Source organism: Artibeus jamaicensis, unplaced genomic scaffold (genome assembly GCF_021234435.1).
Source record: "Artibeus jamaicensis isolate MK-2021 breed Jamaican fruit bat unplaced genomic scaffold, CSHL_Jam_final contig_60, whole genome shotgun sequence".
Taxonomy (NCBI): domain Eukaryota; kingdom Metazoa; phylum Chordata; class Mammalia; order Chiroptera; family Phyllostomidae; genus Artibeus; species Artibeus jamaicensis.
Genome location: NW_026521900.1, coordinates 520,218 through 545,292, shown reverse-complemented (window position 1 = coordinate 545,292; position 25,075 = coordinate 520,218). Strand labels below are relative to the sequence as shown.

General features: G+C 37.1%; 1 protein-coding gene across 2 annotated transcripts in view; it reads right to left on the bottom strand.

Annotated features, from left to right (window-relative positions):
- The window catches only part of SYTL5 (synaptotagmin like 5), a 130,239-nt gene that overhangs the window by 60,595 nt on the left and 44,569 nt on the right, over positions 1-25,075 (bottom strand). For both annotated transcript variants that reach the window (XM_037165598.2, XM_053670634.1), the window contains exons 3-5: positions 8,169-8,284; positions 6,598-6,706; positions 3,654-3,791 (exon numbers count right to left, since the gene is read on the bottom strand). In XM_037165598.2, the coding sequence (XP_037021493.2) occupies positions 3,654-3,791; positions 6,598-6,706; positions 8,169-8,284 (363 nt within the window). The remainder of the gene's footprint in view (positions 1-3,653; positions 3,792-6,597; positions 6,707-8,168; positions 8,285-25,075) is intronic.

Sequence of the window (25,075 nt, the reverse complement as noted above, 5' to 3'; positions counted from 1 at the left end):
CAGAGACATTGAAATAAAGAACAAACTGATAGTAACCAGAGGGGAGGTGGGATGGGATAAAGAAGGGAAAGAAGGGGAAGGGCCATCCAGGAACGTGGATAAAAAATCCATGGACAAAGTCAAAGGGGATCAAGAGTGGGAGGTGGGGATAACTGGGATTGGGGTGGGGGAGTGGTGGTGGTGGGAAAATGGAGACAACTGTACTTGAACAACAATAAAAAAAATTGAAAAGGATGTCATTCAACTACTTGCATTCAGAGGTAGGAGTTCAGAAGGCATTTTCTTTGTTCAGAACAGGAACAAAAAAAATGGAGTCAGAAAATTCCAGAGTAGGTTTTCGATGAATGATTGTGTACATGTGATGGAATATAAAACTACTTCCAATGCTATGACCTGCCCCCAACCTCTATTAAATCCTCAATTGTAGACAGAGAAGTTTGAATTTATGCAGTAAACAACAGCTACAACAACCACTACAGTAATATTAACTGCTTTGGAAAACCTAATTAAAAGTGGGCTAGAGACTTGAACAGACACTTTTTCAAGGAAGACATACAGAGGGCCCAGAGACATTTGAAAAGATTCTCAGCATCACTAGCCATCAGAGACATGCAAATTAAAACCACAAGGAGATATCACTTCACACAGGTCAGAATGGCCATCATAAACAAATCAACAAAGAGCAAGTGTTGGAGAAGATGTGGAGTAGAAGGGAACCCTAGTGCACTGTTGCTGGGAATGCAGACTGGTGCAGCCACTGTGGAAAACAGTATGAAATTTCCTCAGAAAACTAAAAATGGAACTGCCTTTTGACCCAGCAATTCTGCTGCTGGGGTTATACCCTAAGAGCCCTGCAACACCAATCCAAAAGAACCTATACACTCCGATATGCATAGTAGCACAATTTACAATAGCCCAGTGCTGGAAGCAGCCTAAGTGCCCATCAGTAAATGAGTGGACCAAAAACCTATGGTGAATTTACACAATGTAAGACTATGCATCAGAGAGAAAGAAGGAGTTCCTACCCTTTGCAACAACATGGATGGAACTGGAGAGCATTATGCTAAGTGAAATAAGATAGGTAATGACAGACAAATATCATATGATTTCACCTTTAACTGGAACATAATCAACAAAAGTAAAAAGCAAACAAAATATAACCAGAGACATTGAAATTAAGAACAATCTGACAGTAACCAAAGGGGAGGAGGAAGGTGATAATTGGGGGAAGGGTCTTCAGGAACTACTATAAAGGACCCGTGGACAAAACCAAGGGGGAGGGTGGAAGCAAGGAAGGGAGGGAGTTTTGGCTGGGGTGGGGGAAAGTGGTGGTGCAAAATGTGGACAACTGTAATCAAACAACAATAAAAGAATTTAAAAAAATAAACTGTCTTGGAAAGAAGTTCTTAACTGTAATGACCTCACACACTAGTGAAAAGTGGGAAATAAGTAATAAATACTATGTTAACAGCTAACCTTTACTAAAGCTTACTATGTAACAGGCCTTGTGCTAATAGCTTGGTATGTTTAACAGATTTAATCCTCACGATGACCCTGTGAAATAAGTATTCATGCTATCCTCATGTCCAGGTGAATAATGAATCACAGACAGGTTATCTCTTGTCCAAGAATAAAGTAGATGTTAAATCAAACATAATATTGTGACTAATTTATTTTAAACAAAATTAATTAATATATATTCCAGTTTAAATCTCAAAGAAAAGAGGATGTAGAGGTCCCATGGTAAAATGCTTGCCATATCCTCCAAAGTCATAATAGAAATGCTGCTGAAAAGCACAGCATCATCCTTCATTTTTTACTGAACAGAGTGAGTTTAAAATCAGTTCCATTTTTCCCTTACATTTTTTAGAGGATATTGTTAACATTCTTCCCAGATTACCTTCAACCCCTTGGATAGCTCTGTGTGTTCACATCTAGTTTCTCAGTGTTTTTCTGGTAATAGATTGCACCTGTGACCTTCAGCAATCTTGCTTTTAGCACTAGGAGTAGAGGCCTAGAAATGCCTTGGAGTGTGTCCACCAAACCTCATAGTAGAGTTGTTAGATAAAATAGAGAATTTCTAGTTAAATTTGAATTTCATATAAATAATAAATAAGATTTAGTATACAATATACTAATATTTACATAGTATATGAATGAGCAAGGAATTCCATATTGCCTTTTTATACTCAGGGTCTAGCTGGAGTAATGCCTACCTGAGTGTGGTTGGTAGGGTAATAATACGGGTGTAATAATTTATAGTTTTAATTTAAACATTTCACCTAAAATTTCATATGGTGTGCTTGAGTGTGATATTGTTATGTTACAGAATTAGATGCTTATGATTTTGTAATAAAAGAGCTTGTAATGAAAAAAGGTGTTATTTTTGCTGGACCCTGTATATAATGTCCTTCTTGAATGATAGCCTTAAGTGTAAGCCAAGATGCTCATCCACCAAGTCCCTGAGAGGCTGAGTAAAAATAGCAACATTAAGCTAGTTGCTTATCATCTCTAAGTAATGTGTATTTTTTGTGGGAAACAATATGGGGCTGTCCCAAGGAAAATCAAAGATAACAATTTCAAAAAGGAAAACTAACATGGTTTAAATTGTATTGTAAAGGAAATATATCTATATTCTTGAAATTTTTGAAAATATTGAATATGGTGATGATCTTTTGATAATGGACAAATGATTTATTTTATGCTTCCATTTGTTTTCTGTGCACTTTAACATAAAGTGACACTAGTTTAAGAAAATGCTTTAGGGGAGAAAAACAGGTAGGGAGAGACTCCATGAAAAAATAAAAAATGAAAAGACCCAACAGTCAAAAGAGTGTCTTCTCTAGGGGATTTGTGTTCTCTATTCTAAAATGAATAACAGTGAGAATGCAATTCTGCTTGCAGAACGTAAGTGGGTTTTACTTCTTGGCTTTGCTGAGTTACTGCAGCTCCAAGCAAACAAAAGGAAGTTAACATTTGGGAGAAGCAGAGAAACATGAAGGTAGACCATTTCTTTCATCGCTGCCTTTGAAAATACACTAATTGTGAGAGTAAGCCTTACCTTATGCCACAACAAGATCAAGAAAATCCAGTTTGATATAAAATGACTATGCTCTTGGCTATCTTTCTATTTCTCTTTACTTTGCTTGACAAAGTAATAGTTCTGTACATGGAAGATTTTCACTTGACCTTCCCGATATCAAGTTAAAGGAGGTAGAGCTAGAAATAATTTGAATTTATGGAAAAATCTCTGAGGCAGTGCGGATGATGCTAGTAATTTTTAAAAAGCTACAGGGAATGTTCATGACACTTAGAGCTTTCTTCTTAAGAAGGGTGAACAGAAACAGATCAATAAATCAATAAAAATAATTTATTTTCCTTGTACATCTCCGTTTGAACTGTAACCCTGAGTCCCCAAACATGAAAACATAAACTCTCATCCCTGCAGTTAACACAAATTATTTTAATAGCTGAAGTTCCAGAAGTATAAGTGCTTTCCATTTCAAGTTAAAAAATGTCCTCCTTGCTTTTTACATTGTTTTAAGGGTTCTCCAAGAGATAATACTTTTTAGGCACCTAGAAGCATTGTTTGGATGGGAATACCTCAACTGTAACCTCAGGCTATACCATTGTCCAATCTGCATGTGTCTTACCTGTCTGAACTGGGGGTTGACTTTAAATACCGAAAATTTTGGCTATCTAAGTCCACGCTGGAACTCCGCCCACTTTCAGTTTTTGGTGTTATGATGATTTCTCCTCTGGTTGCTGATCTGAACTTGCTAAGAAGAAATCTGAAAGTATATAAATAAATATACTTAAAAGATAAAAATGAAATCATTTAAAAATATAATTTCAAGAATACCATTTATAGTATTTTCAACAGTAAATGATTAGCTTTGGGGCTGAGTGATTGTGGGGAGTTCCCATGCCTCTATTTTATAGTGTCAAGTGTGGTGGTGGAAGAAGTTATGATAGTCTCCCTCAGCCATAACACTTGCTGATAAGTCAAGCCTCTCTCAGTGCTAAGAAAAAGACCACTGACTTTGAGAACTCACCACTGTAACCTGAGAATGGAGAACCACTACATGTAATGAATCTGTTTGCAGGAGTACTAAGAATAGAGCTTGAATTCACTTTGCTAGACAGGGGAGCTCAAATGATCCTTGAGGATTAACTAAGGTGGCAGTTTATTAGCCTGCAGCTCCATGACAGCAGCAATTCTGACCTTCTTAGTTCCTACCAACTTCTCTGAGCACAGAATGATGCCTGACAAATACTAGAACCCACGTGATTACTGTAGAATAAGTGACTGAACTCGTGTGGTGGGAACAATATTTATATCTTCCATGACATTTTTTCCTGTGGTAATGAAGTTTGAACAATGGAGTGTCTCATGTAGGATGAAATCTGGTTGTACTTCTCGAAATTATTTAGATCTTGAGTAAAAAACAGCTTTCATAAACCAAGATTCAAGTCAAGATCCAGGCCACTGAATCTCCTGAACATGAGGGTCTTCAAATGTACTTTAATAAAAACCAAAGCTGCATTATTTTTGTGGTGGCACGGGTAGAGTCCAGTTCATTTATTCAACATTCTACAGTTTTCTAGAAGGGAACGCGTATCCAAAGGTACTAGGGTACTCTTAACAGAATCTGCCAAATTATCTTTGTTTCAAAGACCACTGGAAGAGTGTCTTCTCAAAGTGTCAGAACCTTCAATATAAATAGAAAACGACATTTTTTGGGGGGTTAAGAATAGCACTTATTATACTGTCGAACTATGCTTCTCTGAGTCTCACCTTCTACATATCTGTACCTCTGAACTTCTACTTAAGGTTAGTCCTTCACTTTGATTACTCTCCTCCTTTTTTGCTATCTTGGACCCCAACCATCTTTCAAGGTCCTCATCAAGTCCCACTTACAATTGAATGTCTTTCCTGATGGCCCCTGTGCCCTTCCGACATTGATTACCTAAACCACTTATTTAATATTTACTCAACTATTTACTGCCTATAACATCTCTTGTGGTTAATTAATATCCTGTCTTGTTTTAGAAAGGCTTTCAGGCAGCAGCTCATAGTATCATCTTATATTTTCCTAAATTTCTTCTCTATATATTACATTTTCAGGTATGTACCTTTTCTCCTCAACCAGGTGTTTGTATCCCTTGAAGACTGAGAACCATCAGATACCAATGTTGAGTTCCAGCAGGGCTAAGTCTGGTGTTATGACTATTTTTGAACAATCCAATGTATATATAATTCATTGTGCTGGTGACTTACTTTTTCCAAGCTCCATGTCCAGAATTCTGTTGTAACCTACAGAGTAATGACTAAAGTGAGGTGTGCAAAGTACAGCTCCTTGGAGCACTTGTGTGCTCTGAGCTAATTATTCCATCAAGTCTTTGATTGTTTTTGATGAGCCAGGCACCATGCTGTAGCACAAAAGCAAAAAAACCACAGGGCCAGTACTAAGGGAGCTCACAATTTAGTGTGTGCTTGGAGGGATGTCAGAAAGCAATGTAAGGAGTAATGAACAGGCGCAAGGCATTGTGAGAGTCCTAAGGAGTGACAAATGAATGCAACATGGTAGGAGGAATCAATACATTGAATGTATGCTCACGGTAGCCTGTCTTTTCTATTTGTCTTTGCTAATTAATGAAGACATGATTAGTCATGAGTATTTAAGTTAATGGACATTTAGGTTTCATTCCTCCTCGCAGTTCAAGATTCTCAAAAAAAAAAAAAAAGATTTTCTGTAGAGCCAGATAAAATTTCAAACACTGGCAGTCTCTCACATTGATTTCTGCTGAGAGAACAATGGCCTGCTACCTAGAAAGGACCATAAAATGATTTGGTCCATACTAGAACTCTCACTACCTTAGCCACAAAACTAACCCAACAGCTGCCTGAGAAATGAAGCAGCAGTTTGCCTTTTGTTCCTTAGTTCTGGCATTTGGGGGACCACTTCTCTACCTTAATTGAAACCTTTTGCCCTCAGTTTCCTAGTGCCTTCTTGAATCTTGCTTCCTGGTATGCCTCTTAATTATCAGTGGCCTCCCTTACATGTATATTTGCTTTATGAATTGTTACTGAGGTAGCCAAATTTGAATTTTCTCCCTTAGGGAAAGCCTGAATTTTAAGTAAATGATATAATATTTTCAGCCCAACTATAAGTCTTTGATTTGGATGTTTCATATATCAACACTCAGGATGGGAGGAGGGGTATTGACATTCTACAACAAAGGCAGTCATCACCTCTTTATAGACAAGACTGGCCCTGACATGAAACCTTCTATCTAGAAGCAATGAGAACCACTTGGTACAAGACTGTATATGTCAAATGAAAGAAAAACTCTTATAAATGAGAAGAAAAACTTTTATTCACTCTGATATGAATAAAAGTCAGAGGGAACCTTTATTCACCTAAGACCAAAAATAATTAAAACTGCATTTCTTCAGGAGAATGCTACTGTAGCTGAATCTCTGACTTTCTTTGGGTCACTGTAGTCACATCAGACTTCAAAAACTAAGGAGTCTTTATTTTAGAGGTGATTGGAATAAGGACAAAAATTCCTTTTGGATAGTTTGTGTCTTACCCCTTTCTTCTGGGCCCGTCATGGCTGGCCTTCTGCCCAGCAGAAGGTGAAGTGTTTGACTTTTGTGCATCCTGGTGGTTTTTCTCTTGGCTTTGTATTTCTTCAGCTACTCATTAAAAATAATCAGAAAACAAATTTACATATAAAATGGTTAGAAATGAGAACAATTTTATATTCTTTACTCACTTTCTTACATTAGCACAGGACAAAGAAGTCTATAATAATTGTCAATGATAATCCCACCCTAAAATTCCCAGTCACACAGTTATTCCTAATTAGTTGAGCATTCCAGAATTAAATGAGGAATAAAATCAGGACTCATCTGTGGGAAGTTTTCTGAAATAAGCTTTCTAGGGATGACTGCAATGGAAGAACAATAATACATCATCCTTCTAAGATATCTTTAGGGTAGAGGAGCCTGGGTTCATGAGAACTCCAAATCCTTAGAAACTGAATTCAGGATAGGGTTCTAAAAATGATACTCTGTTTTCTAGTACACAAGCCATATTTAATAGGATAGTGAGTACCTGTGAATACGCCTCATAACTTGAGAGACATTTTATACTCTGGAAAGCACTGAGTTTTAAGTGAAGGAAGCAGCCATAGCTAACTGCTTAATTCTAACTCTATTCCATTCTGTCCTTTTGTGTCATCAGACCTGATCTTACACATCTGAGTAAGCCCTTCCTCACTAGCACCACACCCAGAAGTGGCACTGAAACAGTTTCAAGCCTTCCAACCCTTCCTGCCACAGTTCAAAACAAGGGAATTAGTCTCTGGTATATGAAATATCAGATACTCTAGGAACAGGCCAGAAGATGCCTGCTCTACCTGTACTATAGCACACATGAGAAATATGCTCTTAAACAAAAGTTTCACTCAATATTTAACCAATTAAATTATAGTTTGAATAATGTACAGAGTAGCTTTCTCAGGGTGGGCTGTTATTTTAATTTGGTGACAATATAACTTTTCACTGAGTAAAAGTGTCCTGAGCCTTTCAGAACATGGAAATCTCTGGCATGTGCCAGCTAAATGCTATTAATTTCCCCATCTCCCAAGTCATAGAGAAGACCAGAAATGTACCCCTGCATTTCTAAATAGTCCCTTGGCTTGGGGAAGAGGGCAAATACACAATATCACCCCTTGGTTGAGAACAACTGAATCAGAAAAAATAACATTTTTTAAAAATCTGAAAAACATTTTGTTGAAAAATCAAGGATTGCTTTCACAATGTGAATCATATAATTCACCTGTTTTGTGTTAATTCCTTAAATGTTTAGTAAAATACTGGAAGTGCATTCATGAATGTAAAATAGCTGTCTGTGATGAAGATAAATGCTTCCTTTAACAGCCTCAGTTTAACAGATATACAGAAAATCACTGCATATTTTTTCTACTGACTTCCTCTTCCCTTGTATGAATTGCAAATTTAGATTTCATGTTTTGAAAGAAACTAAAGGATTCAGGAAATTCAACTGTGCTCATTTGATACGTAGTATAGGAAAGTTATTTAGCCGGCCAAAATGCAGATTAAGACAATTTTGAAACCAAATAATTTATTGAATTACCTGGATTTCTTCTTAAGATGGACTGTCGGACAACATCTGTGCCTAGAACATTCGCTTGCTTGAAACGTTTTGATTTTTCTTCAAAAAACCACTCGCCAGTTACAATCTTTAGTTGCCTACACAGGGCAAAGTGGGGGGGATGACACTGAAACGCAGTTATTTGGCCAAATAGATAACTATCAAAATTTTGAACTAAATAAAAAAATAAGCAGTTATTTATAGAGCCCATCTCAATCTCTGGAGTGCTCTATGATGATTATTATGGCCAGTATTAGTTGAATACTTGCTATGTACCAGGTATTGGTAATTGCTCTTCATACTTACTATATTTTTATCCACATAAGAACTCTATATAAACATTAATATCCCCATTTTACAGATAAGAAAACTGAGGTTTATAGCAGTAAATAGCATGTTTCACATCACATAGCTGGTAAGTAGAATTAGGATCCCTTCCCAAGCAGTCTGGCTTAGGCCTCAAGTTCTTAACCACTGCATTAGTGGGTAAATAATTTTCAGTGGAAATAGTGGGGGACAAGTGAAGGTTTTGAATTACAAAGGGGCCAGGATAAGACTGTTTTAGAATGATACCTTACTGTAATATGATGACTGGGTTAGAGTAAAGAGAGAATGAGGAAAAGAGGCAGGTTAGGCATGGCAATAGTCCAGAAAACAGATGACAAGACCCATGTTAGGGCAATGGCAAGACTAACGGAAAGGAGGAAATAAATTGAAAACATAGCTGTTAGAAGGGCTCGTCTGGATTTCACAATCATTTGAGTAGTGCAGGTAAAGAAGAAGGATCTTTGAATGATCAAAGCTATCTTTGAAGCCACGCACCACCCCCTGCAATAGTTACACAAACCCTTTACTTTAGTTATACAGGCCTATGTTCCATTCTCAGAAGATGGCCCATCTCTATTGTTGGGACAATAGTGTTTACCAACTACTGTCCCAACACTTCTGGTGGAGGGTTGTAATGGAAAAGGAGGTTGAAAGATAGAATTGAGTCAAATGATGGAAATCTTTGAATGTCACACTAAGGAGTTGGAATGCTATTCTGGAGGCAATGGGGGAACTCTGGCAGTTTTTCTAAAGTTCAGGTTGGATCATATAATCTCTGGAATATTATATGGAGAAAGGAACCAGAAGCAGGCAAGCCAATTAGGAATTTATGACAAAAGATAGGCTAGAAAAATATGAAGATATAAACTAGGGTATCACAGGGGCAAAAGGCAAAGAAAGTTGTAAATATTTGGGCCACTGAGGATGAGCATCAGCAAAACTGGTGACATGGTGGCTAAAGAAAAGCATCTGAGAGCCAAATAGATATTTCTTGGCCCAGAATATTATATCTGTGTGATTCAGTAACTGATTGGACTTAGAAAATTACAATTGGATCCTGACCAGAGGGAAGCAGGGAGGAGGATAATAAGAGAAAGAAAGGGAAGGGTCAAGTCAAGGAACATGTATAAAGGACCCATGGACAAGGACAATGAGGTGGGGATTGAATCTGGAAGGGGGAGATGGGCAGGGCAGGGGAAAGCAGTGGGGAAAATGGGGATACTTTAAAAACAATAAATTAATTTTGTAATTTAATAACAATAAAATAATAAAAATTCTCTAGAAAAATATACCAAATTGTTCCCCATGATATTTACCCTCATATCCTATCCTACCCTACTTCTGAACAGAAGAGACAAAAGTCACATATATACTCTAGGAAGACAAAAAAACCCCAACAATTAAAAAAAAGGCAAAAGACTTCAACAGACACTTCTCCAAGGAGGACATACAGAGGGCCCAGAGACATTTGAAAAGATGCTCAGCATCACTAGCCATCAGAGACATGCAAATTAAAACCACAAGGAGATATCACTTCACACAGGTCAGAATGGCCATCATAAACAAATCAACAAACAACACGTGTTGGAGATGTGGAGTAAAGGAAACCCTATTGCACCATTGCTGGGAATGCAGACTGGGGCAGCCACTGTGGAACACAGTATGGAAATTCCTCAAAAAATTAAAAATGGAACTGCCTTTTGACCCAGCAATTCTGCTGCTGGGGTTATACCCTAAGAGCCCTGCAACACCAATCCAAAAGAACCTATACACTCCGATATGCATAGTAGCACAATTTACAATAGCCCAGTGCTGGAAGCAGCCTAAGTGCCCATCAGTAAATGAGTGGACCAAAAACCTATGGTGAATTTACACAATGTAAGACTATGCATCAGAGAGAAAGAAGGAGCTCCTACCCTTTGCAACAACATGGATGGAACTGGAGAGCATTATGCTAAGTGAAATAAGATAGGTAATGACAGACAAATATCATATGATTTCACCTTTAACTGGAACATAGTCAACAAAAGTAAAAAGCAAACAAAATATAACCAGAGACATTGAAATTAAGAACAATCTAACAATAGCCAGAGGAGAGGAGGAAGAGGATAATTGGAGGAAGTGTTTTCGGGAACTATTATAAAGGACCCATGGACAAAACCAAGGGGGAGGGTGGAAGCAGGGGAGGGAGGGAGGTTTAAAGGGTGTGAGGGGAGGCGTGGGGAGCAAATACACACAACTGTAATTGAACAACAATAAAATAATTTAAATAAAAAATAAAATATTAAAAAGTTGCTTATATATAAAACAGGCCCTCTACCAAAAAAAAAAAAAAAAAGAATGAAAATGCTATTATTGGAGCAAATTATTCATTGAAAGAATGACCATATCATGACCACATGATATGCACCAATATCATGTACATCTCAGATTAACTCCCAAGTTGCTAGATCATCTAATGAAAAGCAAAAACTATTAAATCAGCCCCAAACTGTATAAAATGTCCTTATGAAATATGTCAAATATAAGAGGATCTAATTAACCAAAACCAAATGCTTGAATAGGTTAAATTATTTCTGGATATATCTCAAGTGCTCTATAGACTTACATATTATTATTCATGCTGAAAATGTAGATGGTAATTGTGCTATTCTAAATTTTAAAGCTGTCTCATCAAGGTTTTTATTTCTTAGTTATCAAGTAAATTTGAATCTAGCTACTGCTATGATTAAACTTTGCTGATTAAATTAAAGTTTCTAATCAGGGAGATTGTTCTAGATTATCTGGGGGGGCAAAGTAATCAGTAAGCTCTTAAAAACAGAGGAAGTGGTGATTGCTGGTGGGTAAGGGGCAAAAGGGGACTAAATGGTAATGGAAAAATATATTAAAGATGAAAAAGTTGAAAAAAACAGAGGAAGAAGAAGATTTCAAATGCAGAGATGCTATAGCATTAGAGAGATTTCAAATAAGAAAAATATTTGGCACACTAAGATGACTCTAAGACATAAGATGGCAATGGAGTAGAAGGGAGCAGATTCCACTCCTCCCTACACACAGGAGAAAAACCTGGCTGATCTATGGGGGAACAGAGCAAACAGCCAAAAGTACCCCAGCATATAAGAAAATAAGATACCAGAAATTGTAAAAACAGACACTGAAAAACCAGAAGGTAAGGAGACTGCTGCAGGACAATAAGTTCTCAGGGACCAGCACTGGGACGCCACTGTAGCCACAGGTCCGGTACCCAGAGCCTGGCGCCAGGTGCTTGGTCTACCACAGACTCTTTGGGAGCCTCTGGCCTGCTACAGAGTCCTTGGCAGAGAGCCAGGTCAACTGCTTCCTTCCTCCCGGGCCAAGGAGGGTTTGAGCAGCACCAGGAGAGACCTTGTTGCTTGAAGTTGCAGAGAGGGGAATAAGGACAAAGTGGCAAACACACAAGGGCCGTGATCACCCATGGAGTCTGTGGTCTCCAGCTTGTGAGACTTGAGAGGCCCACAATGATGCACACTGACCCTGATACTCACAGGTCTGGCTGGAGAATTGGGCTGTACTGAGAGGTAGGCTTGAGTAGGAAGAATTTCTCAAAAAGTAAAACTGTTTGGGGGATTCTCCTGTGACAGCCGCTTGGCTTACTCCCCACCCAGTCGGCCAGCAATCTTGAGGTTGCACAGAAGGCCCTGCATTTCACTATAGCACTGGGAAGGGTTTGCACCCAAGCCTGTGGGACCCAGGTAGCCTAGCCAGGGGTATGGGTGCACCCGCACCCCAACCCACAGTGATGACCCCAAAGGAAGAGTGCTCTAAAGAAGACCTGGATCCCCTGCTTGGGACACTCGAGAGAGGCCCCAGACTAGATCTTGGGAGTGTGCTTGCAACACTGTCTCAGTACACATTAGGAAGGGAAAAAGGCCACACCAATCCGACCTCAGCCTGCTGCAGCCAGCAAGATGAGAAAAACCAGTTTGGCCAGTTTGAAACCAACAAGAGGTGTTCTTTTTTTCTAAATAATCTTTTATTTTTTTAATTTTTATTATTTATCTATTAATACCCTTTTCTCTCTTTCCTACTTTCTTGTTTTATTCCTCCTTCCTCCTTTCTTGTTTTATTCCTCCTTCCTTTCTTTCCAATTTTATCTCTCTTCCTCCCTTCTCCTGACCTTTTTTTAAAAATACCCACAAATGAGAAAAAACCTTGGAACTGTGAAAGAACCAGAGCTGGATGAAAAGAGGGGGCATCCCAACAGTTGAGACAGTGAGACCAATTTCACTTTGCTATTGCAGAGAAACTACAAACTACTGCATATCTGTATTGTTATTATTTTCATTATTCTTACATCTTATATTTTAATAGTATTTTTTTATTCCTCTTCTTTCTGTATGGTTTTCTTTGTTTGGCTGGTTATATTGTATCATTTGACAGGTTTCCCCATTCTCTCTTCCACAGTGTATTGGTAATTTACTAACTTTCACATCACTTGTGTTTCTTTAGTAAACTACTCAACATTCTATACCCCCTATTTATGATATCCAGATTACATAGATTCTGTCATATGATTGTTGCTTTAGTATTATTGTAAATAATAGCTGTTCCATATCATCGTAAATACTTCACATCACCCCTCCTGGATCTTAGTCCACTTCACAGTTTCCTTAACTCTATTACTGTAATGGTTAACTCTATTCTCTCACACACAACACCTATTTACTATCCTTTACTCTCATCTTACCTCAGAATCTGACCTCCCACAACCTCACTTCTTTCTAGATCCTACTCACCATCCTTCTCTCCCCAACAAGAGGCCTATCTTCTTTCCATCCTTTCTTAAAAGTGGCTAGTTGAGTTGAAGATCATGGTTAACACTATACATAGCCAAGGGATCTCCTATCTCTTGCTGATATTTATGGCTGCTACTGTAAATATCATAGAATACTCTCCTGCTGTCATAAACCATTTTGCCTTCCACTCCAACTGATCAGAAAAGAAGAGTAAGTGAATGTGGTGAACACCAAAATATCCACTGGAAGAGGAAACCCAACAACAAAGGAACCACCAACAGATAACAACAGAAGTAGGTAAAGAAGGAAGAGGAAACCATACAAACCTCAATCCAGGGCCTATCTGGAAATACAACTAAATAGTGGAGAAACTTCCCAGTACAAACAACTGAACAACAGCAAAGGAGAATCCTCAAAACCTTGTACACACAGAAGAACTAGCTTCAATAAAACCTTCCCTCACCAGCAAAACAAACTAAAAAAGGTGGTGGACAGAGTGACCATCAGTTAACCAACTAGTGAAAAGGATCAACAAAAGTAAGACCCCAAAATGATCAAAACCCAAAGACAAACACAGAGCCAACTTGAAGGACAGCCAAAGACCAGTGAGCTTAGGAAATCTAGGAGACCACACCACTAAATCTCACAGGTATTCTACACAGAAGTTCATAGCATACACCCAGGGAGCCAGAACAGATCAAATTAAGAAGCTGAAGCATACAAGAAGAGTCTCACAAACATGGGAAGACAAAGAAACAATCCCCAAATGAAAGGAAAGGAGGAATCCTCAGAAAGAATGGTAGATGAGATAGAGGCAAGTCAGCTATCAGATATTGAATTAAAAGCACTGGTTATCAGGAAGCTCAAAGAGCTCACAATGAGCTACCAGAAACTTCAGGGGAACTACAATGAACTCACTGCAAATTATATCAACATGAAAAAGGAAACAGAAACTATCAACAAGGGCCAAGAGGAAATGAAGAATACAATTTCTGAACTGAAGAACACAGTGGAAGAAATCAAAAGCAAGATCAATGAAGGAGAAGATCAGATCAGTAAGTTGGAGGGCAAAGTAGAAAAAAAACACAGAAAGAGCAAGAAAAAAAAAGAGGGAAAGAAAGAATGAAGAGGGATAAAGAGAAATGCAACACAATAGGAAACATAATAATATCTAGGTAATAGGGATACCAGAAGAAGAAGAAGAGCAAGGGATAGAAAAACTATTTGAAAAAATAATGAGGGAAAACTTCCCTAATTTGATGAGAGAAAATGTCACACAAATCCAGGAAACACAGAAACTCCCAATCAAGGGGACTCCAAGAGGCCCACTTCAAGACACATCATCATTAAAATGGCAAAATTCCAAGACAAAGAGAGAATCTTAAAGGCAGCAAGGGAGTAACAGGAAGTAACATACAAGGGAGCCCCAATAAGGTTAGCTGTTGGCTTCTCAATGGAGACACACCAAGCAGGAAGAGAATGGCAAGAAATATTCCAAGTAATGAGAACCAGAGGCTTGTAACCAAGGCTACATTACCCAGCAAGGCTCTCAATCAAGATAGAAGGCCAGATAAAGAGCTTCCAAGACAAAAGAAGTCTAAAACAATACACCTCCACCAAACCAGCTCTGCAAGAGATGCTAAAAGGACTGCTTTAAGGAAAGGAAGGAAAAGAGAGAGACAGAGATGAACACAGGTACAAAAATGGCAATGAGTAAGTACCTATCAATAGTAACCTTAAACATAAATGGATTAAATGCTCCAATCAAAAGACATAGAAGAGCTGAATAGATAAGAAAGCAAGACCCACACATCTGCTGCCTACAAGAGACCTACCTCAGGACAAAAGACCATCACGGACTAAAAGTGAAAGGCTGGAAACAAGTTTTCCGAGCAAACGGACAAGAAAAAAAAAGCTAGAGTAGCAATACTCATATCAGACAAAATATACTTCAAAAGAAGCCATAAAGAGAGACCCATTAGGTCACTTCATAATACTCAAGGGAAGAATCCACCAAGAACACATTGATATTGTAAATATATTTGCACCCAACATAGGAGCACCCAAATATATCAAGAAAATCGTAGAGGACTTCAAGAAAGATATTGACAGCAACACAATTATAGTAGGGGATTTTAACACCCCACTATCAAAAATGGACAGATCTTCCAAACAAAATATCAACAAAGATACTGTGGCATTGAGCAACAGCCTAGATGAAATGGACTTAACTGATGTATGTAGAGCCCTTCATACCAAACAAGCAAAACACACATTCTTTTCAAAAGCACATGGAACATTTTCAAAGATAGACCACATGATAGGACACAAAACAAGCCTCAACAAATTCAAGAAAATCGAAATCATACAAAGCCTTTTCTCCGACCACAAGGGAATAAAACTAGAAACAAACCCCAAGGGAAAAACACAAAACACTCAAAAGCATGGAGATTGAATGTCATGCTATTAAACAATGAATGGGTCAAGAATAAAATTAGGGAAGAAATCAAAAAGTTTCTGGAAATAAATGAAAATGAACTCACGACAACCCAAAACTTATGGGACACAGCAAAGGCAGTCCTGAGAAGGAAGTTTATAGAATACAGGCCTACCTAAAAAACATAGAAACATTTTTAAAAATGAATTTAACCCTACGCCTACAACAAGTCAAGAAACAACAACAAAGATAGTCCAGAGCAAGTAGAAGGAAGGAAATAACCAAGATCAGAGCAGAATTAAATGACGTAGAGACTCAAAGCACAATTTATGGATCAATAAATCCAGGAGCTTTTTTTTAAAAAAAGATAAACAAAATCAACAAGCCTTGAAGCAGGCTCATCAAGAAAAAAAGAGAGAAGACCCAAATAAACACAATCAGTAAGGAAAGAGGAGAGATTACAACTGACACCACAGAAATACAAAGCATTGTAAGACAGCGCTATGAAGAACTGTTTGCCAAGAAATTTGAAAACCAAGTGAAATGGACAAATTTCTGGAAAAGTATAATCTTTTATAACTCAATGAAGAAGAAAGAGAAAGCCTGAACAGGCCAATAACAGCAGATGAAATTAAAGCAGTAATCAGAAAACTCCTGACACACAAAAGCCCTGGACTAGATGGTTTCACAGGAGAATTCTACAAAGCATTTAAGGAAGGGCTAACTCCTATTCTTCACAGGCTATTCCAAAAAATCCAAAATGATGGAAGACTCTCAAACTCTTTTTATGAAACCAGCATCATCCTAATCCCAAAACCAGATAAAGACATAATAAAGAAAGAAAACTTCAGGCCAATATCGCTGATGAACATAGACACTAAAATCCTCAACAAAATATTGGCAAGCCACAGGCAGCAATACATTAAAAAGATTGTACAACATGACCAAGTGGGATTTATCCCAGGGATGCAAGGATAGTTCAATATTCGCAAATCAGTAAATGTAATACATCACAGAAACTAAAGAAAAGACAAAATTTACATGATTTTATTAATATATGCGGAAAAGGCATTTGATAAGGTATAGCACCCATTTATGATAAAAACACTCAGCAAAGTGGGAATAGAGGGAGCATTCCTCAACATAATAAAAGCTAAATATGAGAGACTTACAGCCAACATCATACTCAATGGGCAAAAACTAAAAGTTATTCCACTAAGATCAGGAACAAGACAAGGTTGTCTACTTTTACCACTTCTATTAAATATAGCATTGGAAGTTTTAGCCACAGTGATCAGACAAGAAAAGGAAATAAAAGGCATCCAAATCAGAAAGGAGGAAACAAAACTGTCAGTTTGCAGATGACATGATAGTGTACATGGAAAATCCTATAGACACCACCCAAAACCTGCTTGGCCTAATAAATGAATTTGGCAAAACAGCAGGATCCAAAGTGGATACCCAGAAATCAAAGGAATTTTTGTATACTAACAATAAAACAGCAAAAGCAGAAATCAAGAAAAAAAATCCCATTTGATACAGCAAAAAGAAAAATGAAATATCTAGTAATAAAATACTGAGGCTTATTCCTAGGTATTTTCTTTTTCTTTTTGTGTATCAAGGAGGTAAAAGACCTATACACAGAAAACTACACAACGCTGAAGAAAAAAATCAAGAAAGACACAAACGAATGGAAACATATACCATGCTCATGGATTGGAAGAATTAACATCATCAAAATGTCCATTACAACCAAAGCAATTTACAAATTCAATGAAATACCTATTAAAGTACCAATGGCATATTTCACAGACATAAAATAAACACTTCAAAAATTTATATGGAACCATAAATGACCCGAATAGCACCTGCACTTTTAAGAAAGAAGAGCAAAGTAGGAGGGATCACAATGCCTGAGACCAAACTGTATTACAAGGCCACTGTAATCAGAACATCCTGGTACTGGCATAAAGACAGGCACATAGACCAATGGAACAGAACAGATACCCAAGAAATAAACCCAAGTCTCTACAGGCAATTAATATTTGACGAAGGGGCAGTAACATAAAATGGAGTAAAAATGGCCTCTTCAACAAATGGTGTTGGGAGAACTGGACAGCTACGTGCAAAAAAAATGAAACTCGAGCACCAACTTACACCATACATCAAAATAAATTCAAGGTGGATAAAAGACTTAAATATAAGCTGTGACACAATTAAAGTCCTAGAGGAGAACATTGGCAGGAAAATCTCAGATATTTCACGCAACAACATTTTTACTGATATGTCCCCTTGAGCAAGGAACATAAAGAAAAGAATAAACAAACAGGATCTCATCAAAATAAAGAGCTTCTGCATGGCTAAAGAAAACAGTATTAAAATAGAAAGAGAACCAACTGTATGGGAAAACATATTTGCCAATGATACCTCAGGAAAGGGTTTGATCCCCAAAATATACAAAGAACTTATACGACTCCATTCTAAGAAGACAAGCAACCCAAATAAAAAGTGGGCAAGGACTTGAACACACACTTCTCCAAGGAGGACATAAAGAGGATCCAGAAACACCTGAAAAGATGCTCAATATCACTAGCTATCAGAGAGATGCAAATTAAAACCACAATGAGATACCACTTTACACCAGTCAAAATGGCCATCATAAACAAAGCAACAAACAAGTGTTGGAGAGGGTGTGGGGAAAAGGGGACCTCTAGTGCACTGTTTGTGGGATTGCAAACTGGTACAACCACTGTGGAAAACAGTATGAAATTTTATAAGAAAATGAAAATATATCTGCCTTTTGACCCAAAAATTCCACTGCTAGGATTATATCCTAAGAACCCTGAGACACCAATCCAAAAGAACCTATGCACCCCAATGTTCATAGCAGCACAATTTACAATAGCTAAGTGTTGGAAGCAACCTAGGTGCGTATCAGTAAATGAATGGATCCAAAATCTATGGCACATTTACACCATGGAATTCTATGCAGCAGAAAGAAAGAAGGAGCTCCTACCCTTTGCAACAGCTTGGATGGAACTGGAAAGCATTATGCTGAGTGAAATAAGCCAGGAGGTGAAAGACAAATATCATATGATCTCACCTTTAACAGGAACCTAAACAACAAAACAAACAAGCAAGCAAAATATAACCAAAGACACTGAAATAGAGAACAGGCTGACAGTTACCAGAAGGGAGAGGGGAGGGAATTTCAGGGGAAAGGGGGAAGAAGGGTTTCAGGAACAAGTATAAAGGACACATGGACAACAACTAAGGGGGATGGAAATGGGAGGGAGGTGGGAAGCACTGTGCGAGGTTATCTGGGATGGGAGTAAAAGACCAAAAACTGTACTTGAATAACAATTAAAATAAATAAATTTAAAAGAATGGCCCTGGCTGGCGTAGCTCAGTGGATTGAGCGCAGGCCTGCGAACCAGACGATCGCAGTTCGATTCCCAGTCAGGGCACATGCCGGGGTTGCAGACCAGTTCGCTGCAGGCCAGTTCCCAGCAGGGGATGCATGAAAGGCAACCATACATTGATGTTTCTCTCCCTCTCTCCTTCCCTTCCCCTCTAAAGATAATTAAATAAAATATTTTAAAAAAATAAAAGAATGATGACTCTGAGATATAGAGTTCCACATGTAAGGACCACTGAGAGAGGCCTCTAGGACCTAAGTCTGGCTTTTAGCTAATAGCCAACAAGGAAATCGAAGCCTCATTCTTACAACCACAAGGAATCAAATTCTACCCACCCAAATGAGCAGGAGTTCAACCAGCACGTACTTTGATTTCATCCTTGTGAATATTGAGAATCAAACCAAGCCAAGCCAGACCTATGAGCTATAGAACTGTGAGATAATATATCTGTGTTGTTTTAAGCTGCTAAATGGTGGCAATTTGTTATAGTGGAAACAGAAAACCAATATAATAATAAAACACAGAATTACATATTTTTTATATCCAGTTTAGGAAATAACTTGCACAGTTTTTGAGAAGATAGCTATGGAAAATTCAGGGAAACAATAGGGCAGAAGTAGGCAAACTGAGGCCTATGGACTAAATTCACCCATATGGTTTACAAGCTATATGGCTTACAAGCTAAGGATGATTTTTAAGCTTTTAAATGGTTGGAAAAAATCAAAAGAAGAATATTTCATGACAAGTAAAAGTATATGAATTATATTAAAAATTCATTGTCCTGAAATAGTTTTAGTTGAATATAGCAATGCTCACTTGTTTCTGTATTTTCTCTGGCTGTTTCTTTTCTTTTTTCTTTTTTTCTTTCTTTTTTTTTTTTTTTTTTTTTTTGCTACAACTGCAAAGCTGAGTGTAGCACATGGCTATAAAATCTAAAATATTTTCTTTTTGGCATTTTATTTTTTTTAAGTTTTGTCAAACTATGCAACAGGAAAGAGTATACACAAAAAGAAACAAGAACAAGGGGAATAATATAAACCAGTGGTTGTAAAACCCCACTGGTGGCATGCTAAAATCTCAGATCTTTCTTTTATGTTCTTAAAATGTGGGGTGAGGTGAATAGCACACTGAGAGCAGTTTCACATGTGACAGGGGAAAAAGGTAAATATCCAGTTTACCTGCCCCAGGAAATGAGTCTCCATATCATCTTTACCATCTACACCTAGAGCTGCCAACACCTAACACAAATACGATATTCCCAGAATTATTAGTCATTACCTTTTGCTATTCTTATAAGAACACTAACTATAATTCTTTTATTTGATCAACTCAGATATGCATCTGAGTCATTTGTCATTTCAGAGGTCTATGACATCAGGACAATCTTTTGAAATTATGGCTTTGCCATCTTCTCAGGTCATGGAGGTAGATGGATGGCTTAGTAGAAGAATGAGAAACAAATACCTACAGAGTTTATATCATGTACCAAGTAAAGTGCTAGATTATTTATATAGAATATTTCTAATACTCACTATAAGTCATAGGTAGTTACCATTATTCTCAATTTATGGATGAGAAAACCAAAGCTCATATGGGTTACATTATCTGCCCTAAGTTATAAAGATATTATGGCAGAGACAGAATTAATACTGAAAGCCCATGCCCTTTACACCTGATAAAACTGTCAGATGAGAACTCATACTTTTCAGCTATAACAAGGCCTTAAGTAATGGTGAAAACCTATAGAAGCCAAGGAATATCCTACAGCATTTCATATAATGGGCTCTGATTTTGTTTGTGTGTTTCTTGGGGGCAGAGTATAGGAATAAAGGAGGAGTAAAAGACAAATGAAAGTAAACATGACACCCAATGTAAAATTTATATTTCTCTCTGCCACATCAATCTGACATTTGAAAAAGACAAGGCTTAAAATAGAATTTGTGTTTCCTCTAGTTTATACTCTGAAAAAATGAGTTTGGCTGAAATTGAATTACACTCATTATTTGTGATTAATGATTACTGAGTATTCAGAATTTTCTAGGCCTTAATTTTCTCTAATATTAAAATTCTGGGACTTCAAGTTTTCACTTGGAAGCTATTTAAATATAAGTGCAACTTAAGTTCTTCTTAGATTTATAAGGAAAATATACCCTTTGCCCTGAAATTTCATTCCTGGTGCACTCCCTACAGGAGTCTTCTCAAACATTTTTGGCAGAAGTAACCATAAGAAACACATTTTATATCACAATCTAGAAAATGAACACACAGACTCATACATTTACACATTTACATGCATTTACATTTATATGTGAATATACATGGTGGAGCAAAAGTAGGTTTATAGTTGTCAGTATGCAAAACATATTATTCATATATTATTATTTATTAGTTATTATATTACTTCCCATACAAACAACTATAAATCTACTTTTACACCACCCTGTGTACTACATTTATTATTATACACACATTTAAGTATATGTATACTGAGATTTTCTACTTCATTTCCTTTTTTTCAAATGAAAAACCTACCAACCAATTATGACCCACAGTTTGAAAAACCCCACCCTAGGAAAACTCTTGTACATATTTGTCAGGCCACATGAACAAAAATGTTAGAGCAGCACTTTTGTACCATCAACTGAAATAATATAAAGGTCCATCAACATGAAAATAGATATATTATAGGATGATACCATGGTAAAGATTAATGTAATGGTATTAACATAAACATGGCTAGATTTCATTTTAAAATGTTAAGCCAAAAATGTCACAAATAATACATATAGTATGATTTCTATTTCTATAGCATTCAAAAATAAAAAGTAGAAAATATATTACTTAGGGACATATCCAAGTACAGTAAAACCATAAAGTAAAGCAAGGGAATGAAAAAAATGCTAAACAAGAATGTTCTCTTTCTCAAACTGGGTGATAAATATGCAGATTTTTATTATTATTGAAACCATTCATATACATTATAGAGTATCTTATATGTATGATATTTTCACATTAAAAATCTCTTTAGTCTATGTACTATATTAAGATACTATACCAGAATGAAAAAGGCATTCTAAAAAAGGGGAGGGCTCTTGTCTGTAATTAACAGGTGGTTGAAAATAGCATGTCAAAGCACTCAAAATAGCTCCTTACCATGCCCAAAATCTCTGGGTCAATGTGGGATTGCCCACATTGTCCCTTGCAGCTAGTTTATGGAAATTTGCTAAACTAGGGATGATTTGGAAATGATTATGTTAGCACCGTCAATACCTATCAGACCAAAGATCACCAGGAACCCACCTCTGGTTAAAAAAGTCACGATGTTTGTTCATTGAAATGAAGGAAAACATATGACATAAGAACCATGAGGCATCTCAGGAAGACAATATTTGAAATGATATAATATGGGATTTGGGTTTATGTTAGGTAATTTGGGGAACTGTTCAAGGAAGAAGATATCTGCTCTAGATTAGGTGATGTCAAGAAGTGGGGACAATTATATGGTTGGCATCTTAATTAGTTTTATCTAGAAGAAGGGCAGAGTAGAACAAGGCTAAAGCTATAATTGGTAAGGAAGCAGCATGTCATTCACACTAATAAAGGGGGATATTTGTTACATTGTGGCTTGAACGGTAACTGTGCTTTTATTTATGCTTAGGTAATATTATGCACTGCTTTTATTTTCTCTTAGTTCATCATGACTCTAGAATGATCTTGTGAGATGTTGGTGTTCTGAGATTATGCCCAACAGGAGAACACCATAGCATACCACCTGACAGTTCAGCTCCTAACAACATCAAGGCCTATGGGTAAGTGTCAGATTGCTTTCCAGATTTCAGTGGCTTTCTTTCTTTCTTTTTTTTTTTCAAAATAAAGGGCTATATATTCCCTTCTTTAGTCTCTTTGTGTATGTTCCAACATTACTACTATCTTCTTTCAAGTTTACTGACAGATTTATATTTCATCTATTTCAGTAATCATTACCAATTCATCAAAACCAAAATATCAGATTCCTCCTTCTTTAAAAAGAGACTCTCACAAGGACATAGAGCAGCATGAAATGTCACAACATGGCATGAATATAAAATCAGTTTGTGAATACTGTATCAGAGGTGTTTCATTTTTTGGTTCCCTGTCATGTAGCTTTTATCTTCGAGGTCTTTCTGAGTTCAGCTGGGGTGCTAATTAGGAAAAATGACCATTATGACTGTCTTTGTGTTGAAGGGCATCTACCTCAGCTAGCATAATCATGTGGAATTTTGTAGGTCTCGTTAGGATAACAAAAAGAACTAACTGGATCCCTTTCATTCTGTTTCTATAGAATTAGTTTTAAAACTGGATCTACACCAACCATTTTGTTAGAATCTGAAGGGGTTGGAGAAAATGTCAATGACTGCTCAGCCCATTGTAATAGCTGGCCTCCCTCCATCAGTCCTTGCTCTAATCTTTTCAGTGCTACAGCAATAAAATCTCTTTACTTTTACCCAATCCGAGGTAAATAACAATAAAGGTTGTGCTTCCAACTGATTACAAAATGAGTCACTTTCTGATGAGTCACTTCTCATCTCTTAGAAGCCGGTGTGGAAATTTTAATTTTATGGTCTATTAAACAAGGAGACAGCCCAGTGGCACTGCAACATTCTCTTACAACAAACAAAGAACGTTCACTGCCAATAAAATTATCATTCACACTTTCTTTTCAAACACCACTCTATGAATAGCAAGTAAGAGACTTCAAATACTGACAGATTGTCTCTGAGATTACACAGACCAGTATCTAGAATATTGGAGAAATAATGGTCTCTGTTTCCAGCTTCAAAATGAGGGATTTTGATATGTCACATTAAACACTCACTTCCGGCTGTCACATAAGTATGTAACTGTAAGTTGTTGTCACAGAGATATAAAAATCACACATTGAAAGCTGTTTCTTCCTTAGGACATTGTAATACATTAAGATCAATTACACTACTGATGAGACAATGTTTTAATAAACTCATCTTCCTCCTTAGACCATGAAAACCCAAGGGTATTCCATGTTTTTATACATCTTTATATCCTTATCATTTAGTATAAGGATAAGGATATACTAAACAAGTTATCAATAAAGTAAAAGGGATGGGTTGATGAGCAGATGGATGGATCAATTGGGAAGTGGATAGTTGGGTTTATTAAGTTATTGTTTCACCAATAAGAGAAGTACACATGATTCAGATGTTTTATGCTGATACATTAACATATTCCTAATGAAGACATAGAACTTGCAATTTGGTATTATTTATTCACATGCCCTTCTGACAACAACTTGTCTATAGTTAGATATTTCTATGACAACTGGGAATTTACTCTGTCCAGAGGACAAATGTATTTGGCACAGCTAATGTTTTTTTAACTCCATGATCCTGACAGAGGAAAACTAAACTTGTTCCATAACTTGTTTAAACCTGAAATGCCTTAAGTGAAACCCTGCCACCTATTCATTCATTCATTCATTCATTGATTTATTCATCCACCCATCTAATCATTTAATAAATATTCATTGAGTGCTTATTTTTTAAATTAATTTTATTTAGTTATTTTTCAAGTACAGTTTTTTGTCTATTTTTTCCATCCCAGCCTCCCCCGCCCCTTGCTCCCCACCTCCCTCCCATTTCCACCCCCCTTACTTCTCGTCCCTGTGTCCTTCCTTTTTGTTCTTCCAAATCGCTCCCCCTTTTTCCCCTTAACTTCCCTTCCTTCTCCCCTCTGGTCACTATCCCCTTGTTCTCTATTTCAGTGTCTTTGTTTTTTTTTTCTGCTTGCTTGTTTGTTTTGTTGTTTAGCTTCCTGTTAAAGGTGAGATCATGTGGTATTTGTCTTTCACCACCTGGCCTATTTCACTCAGCATAATGCTTTCCAGTTCCATCCATGTTGTTGCAAAAGGTAGTAGCT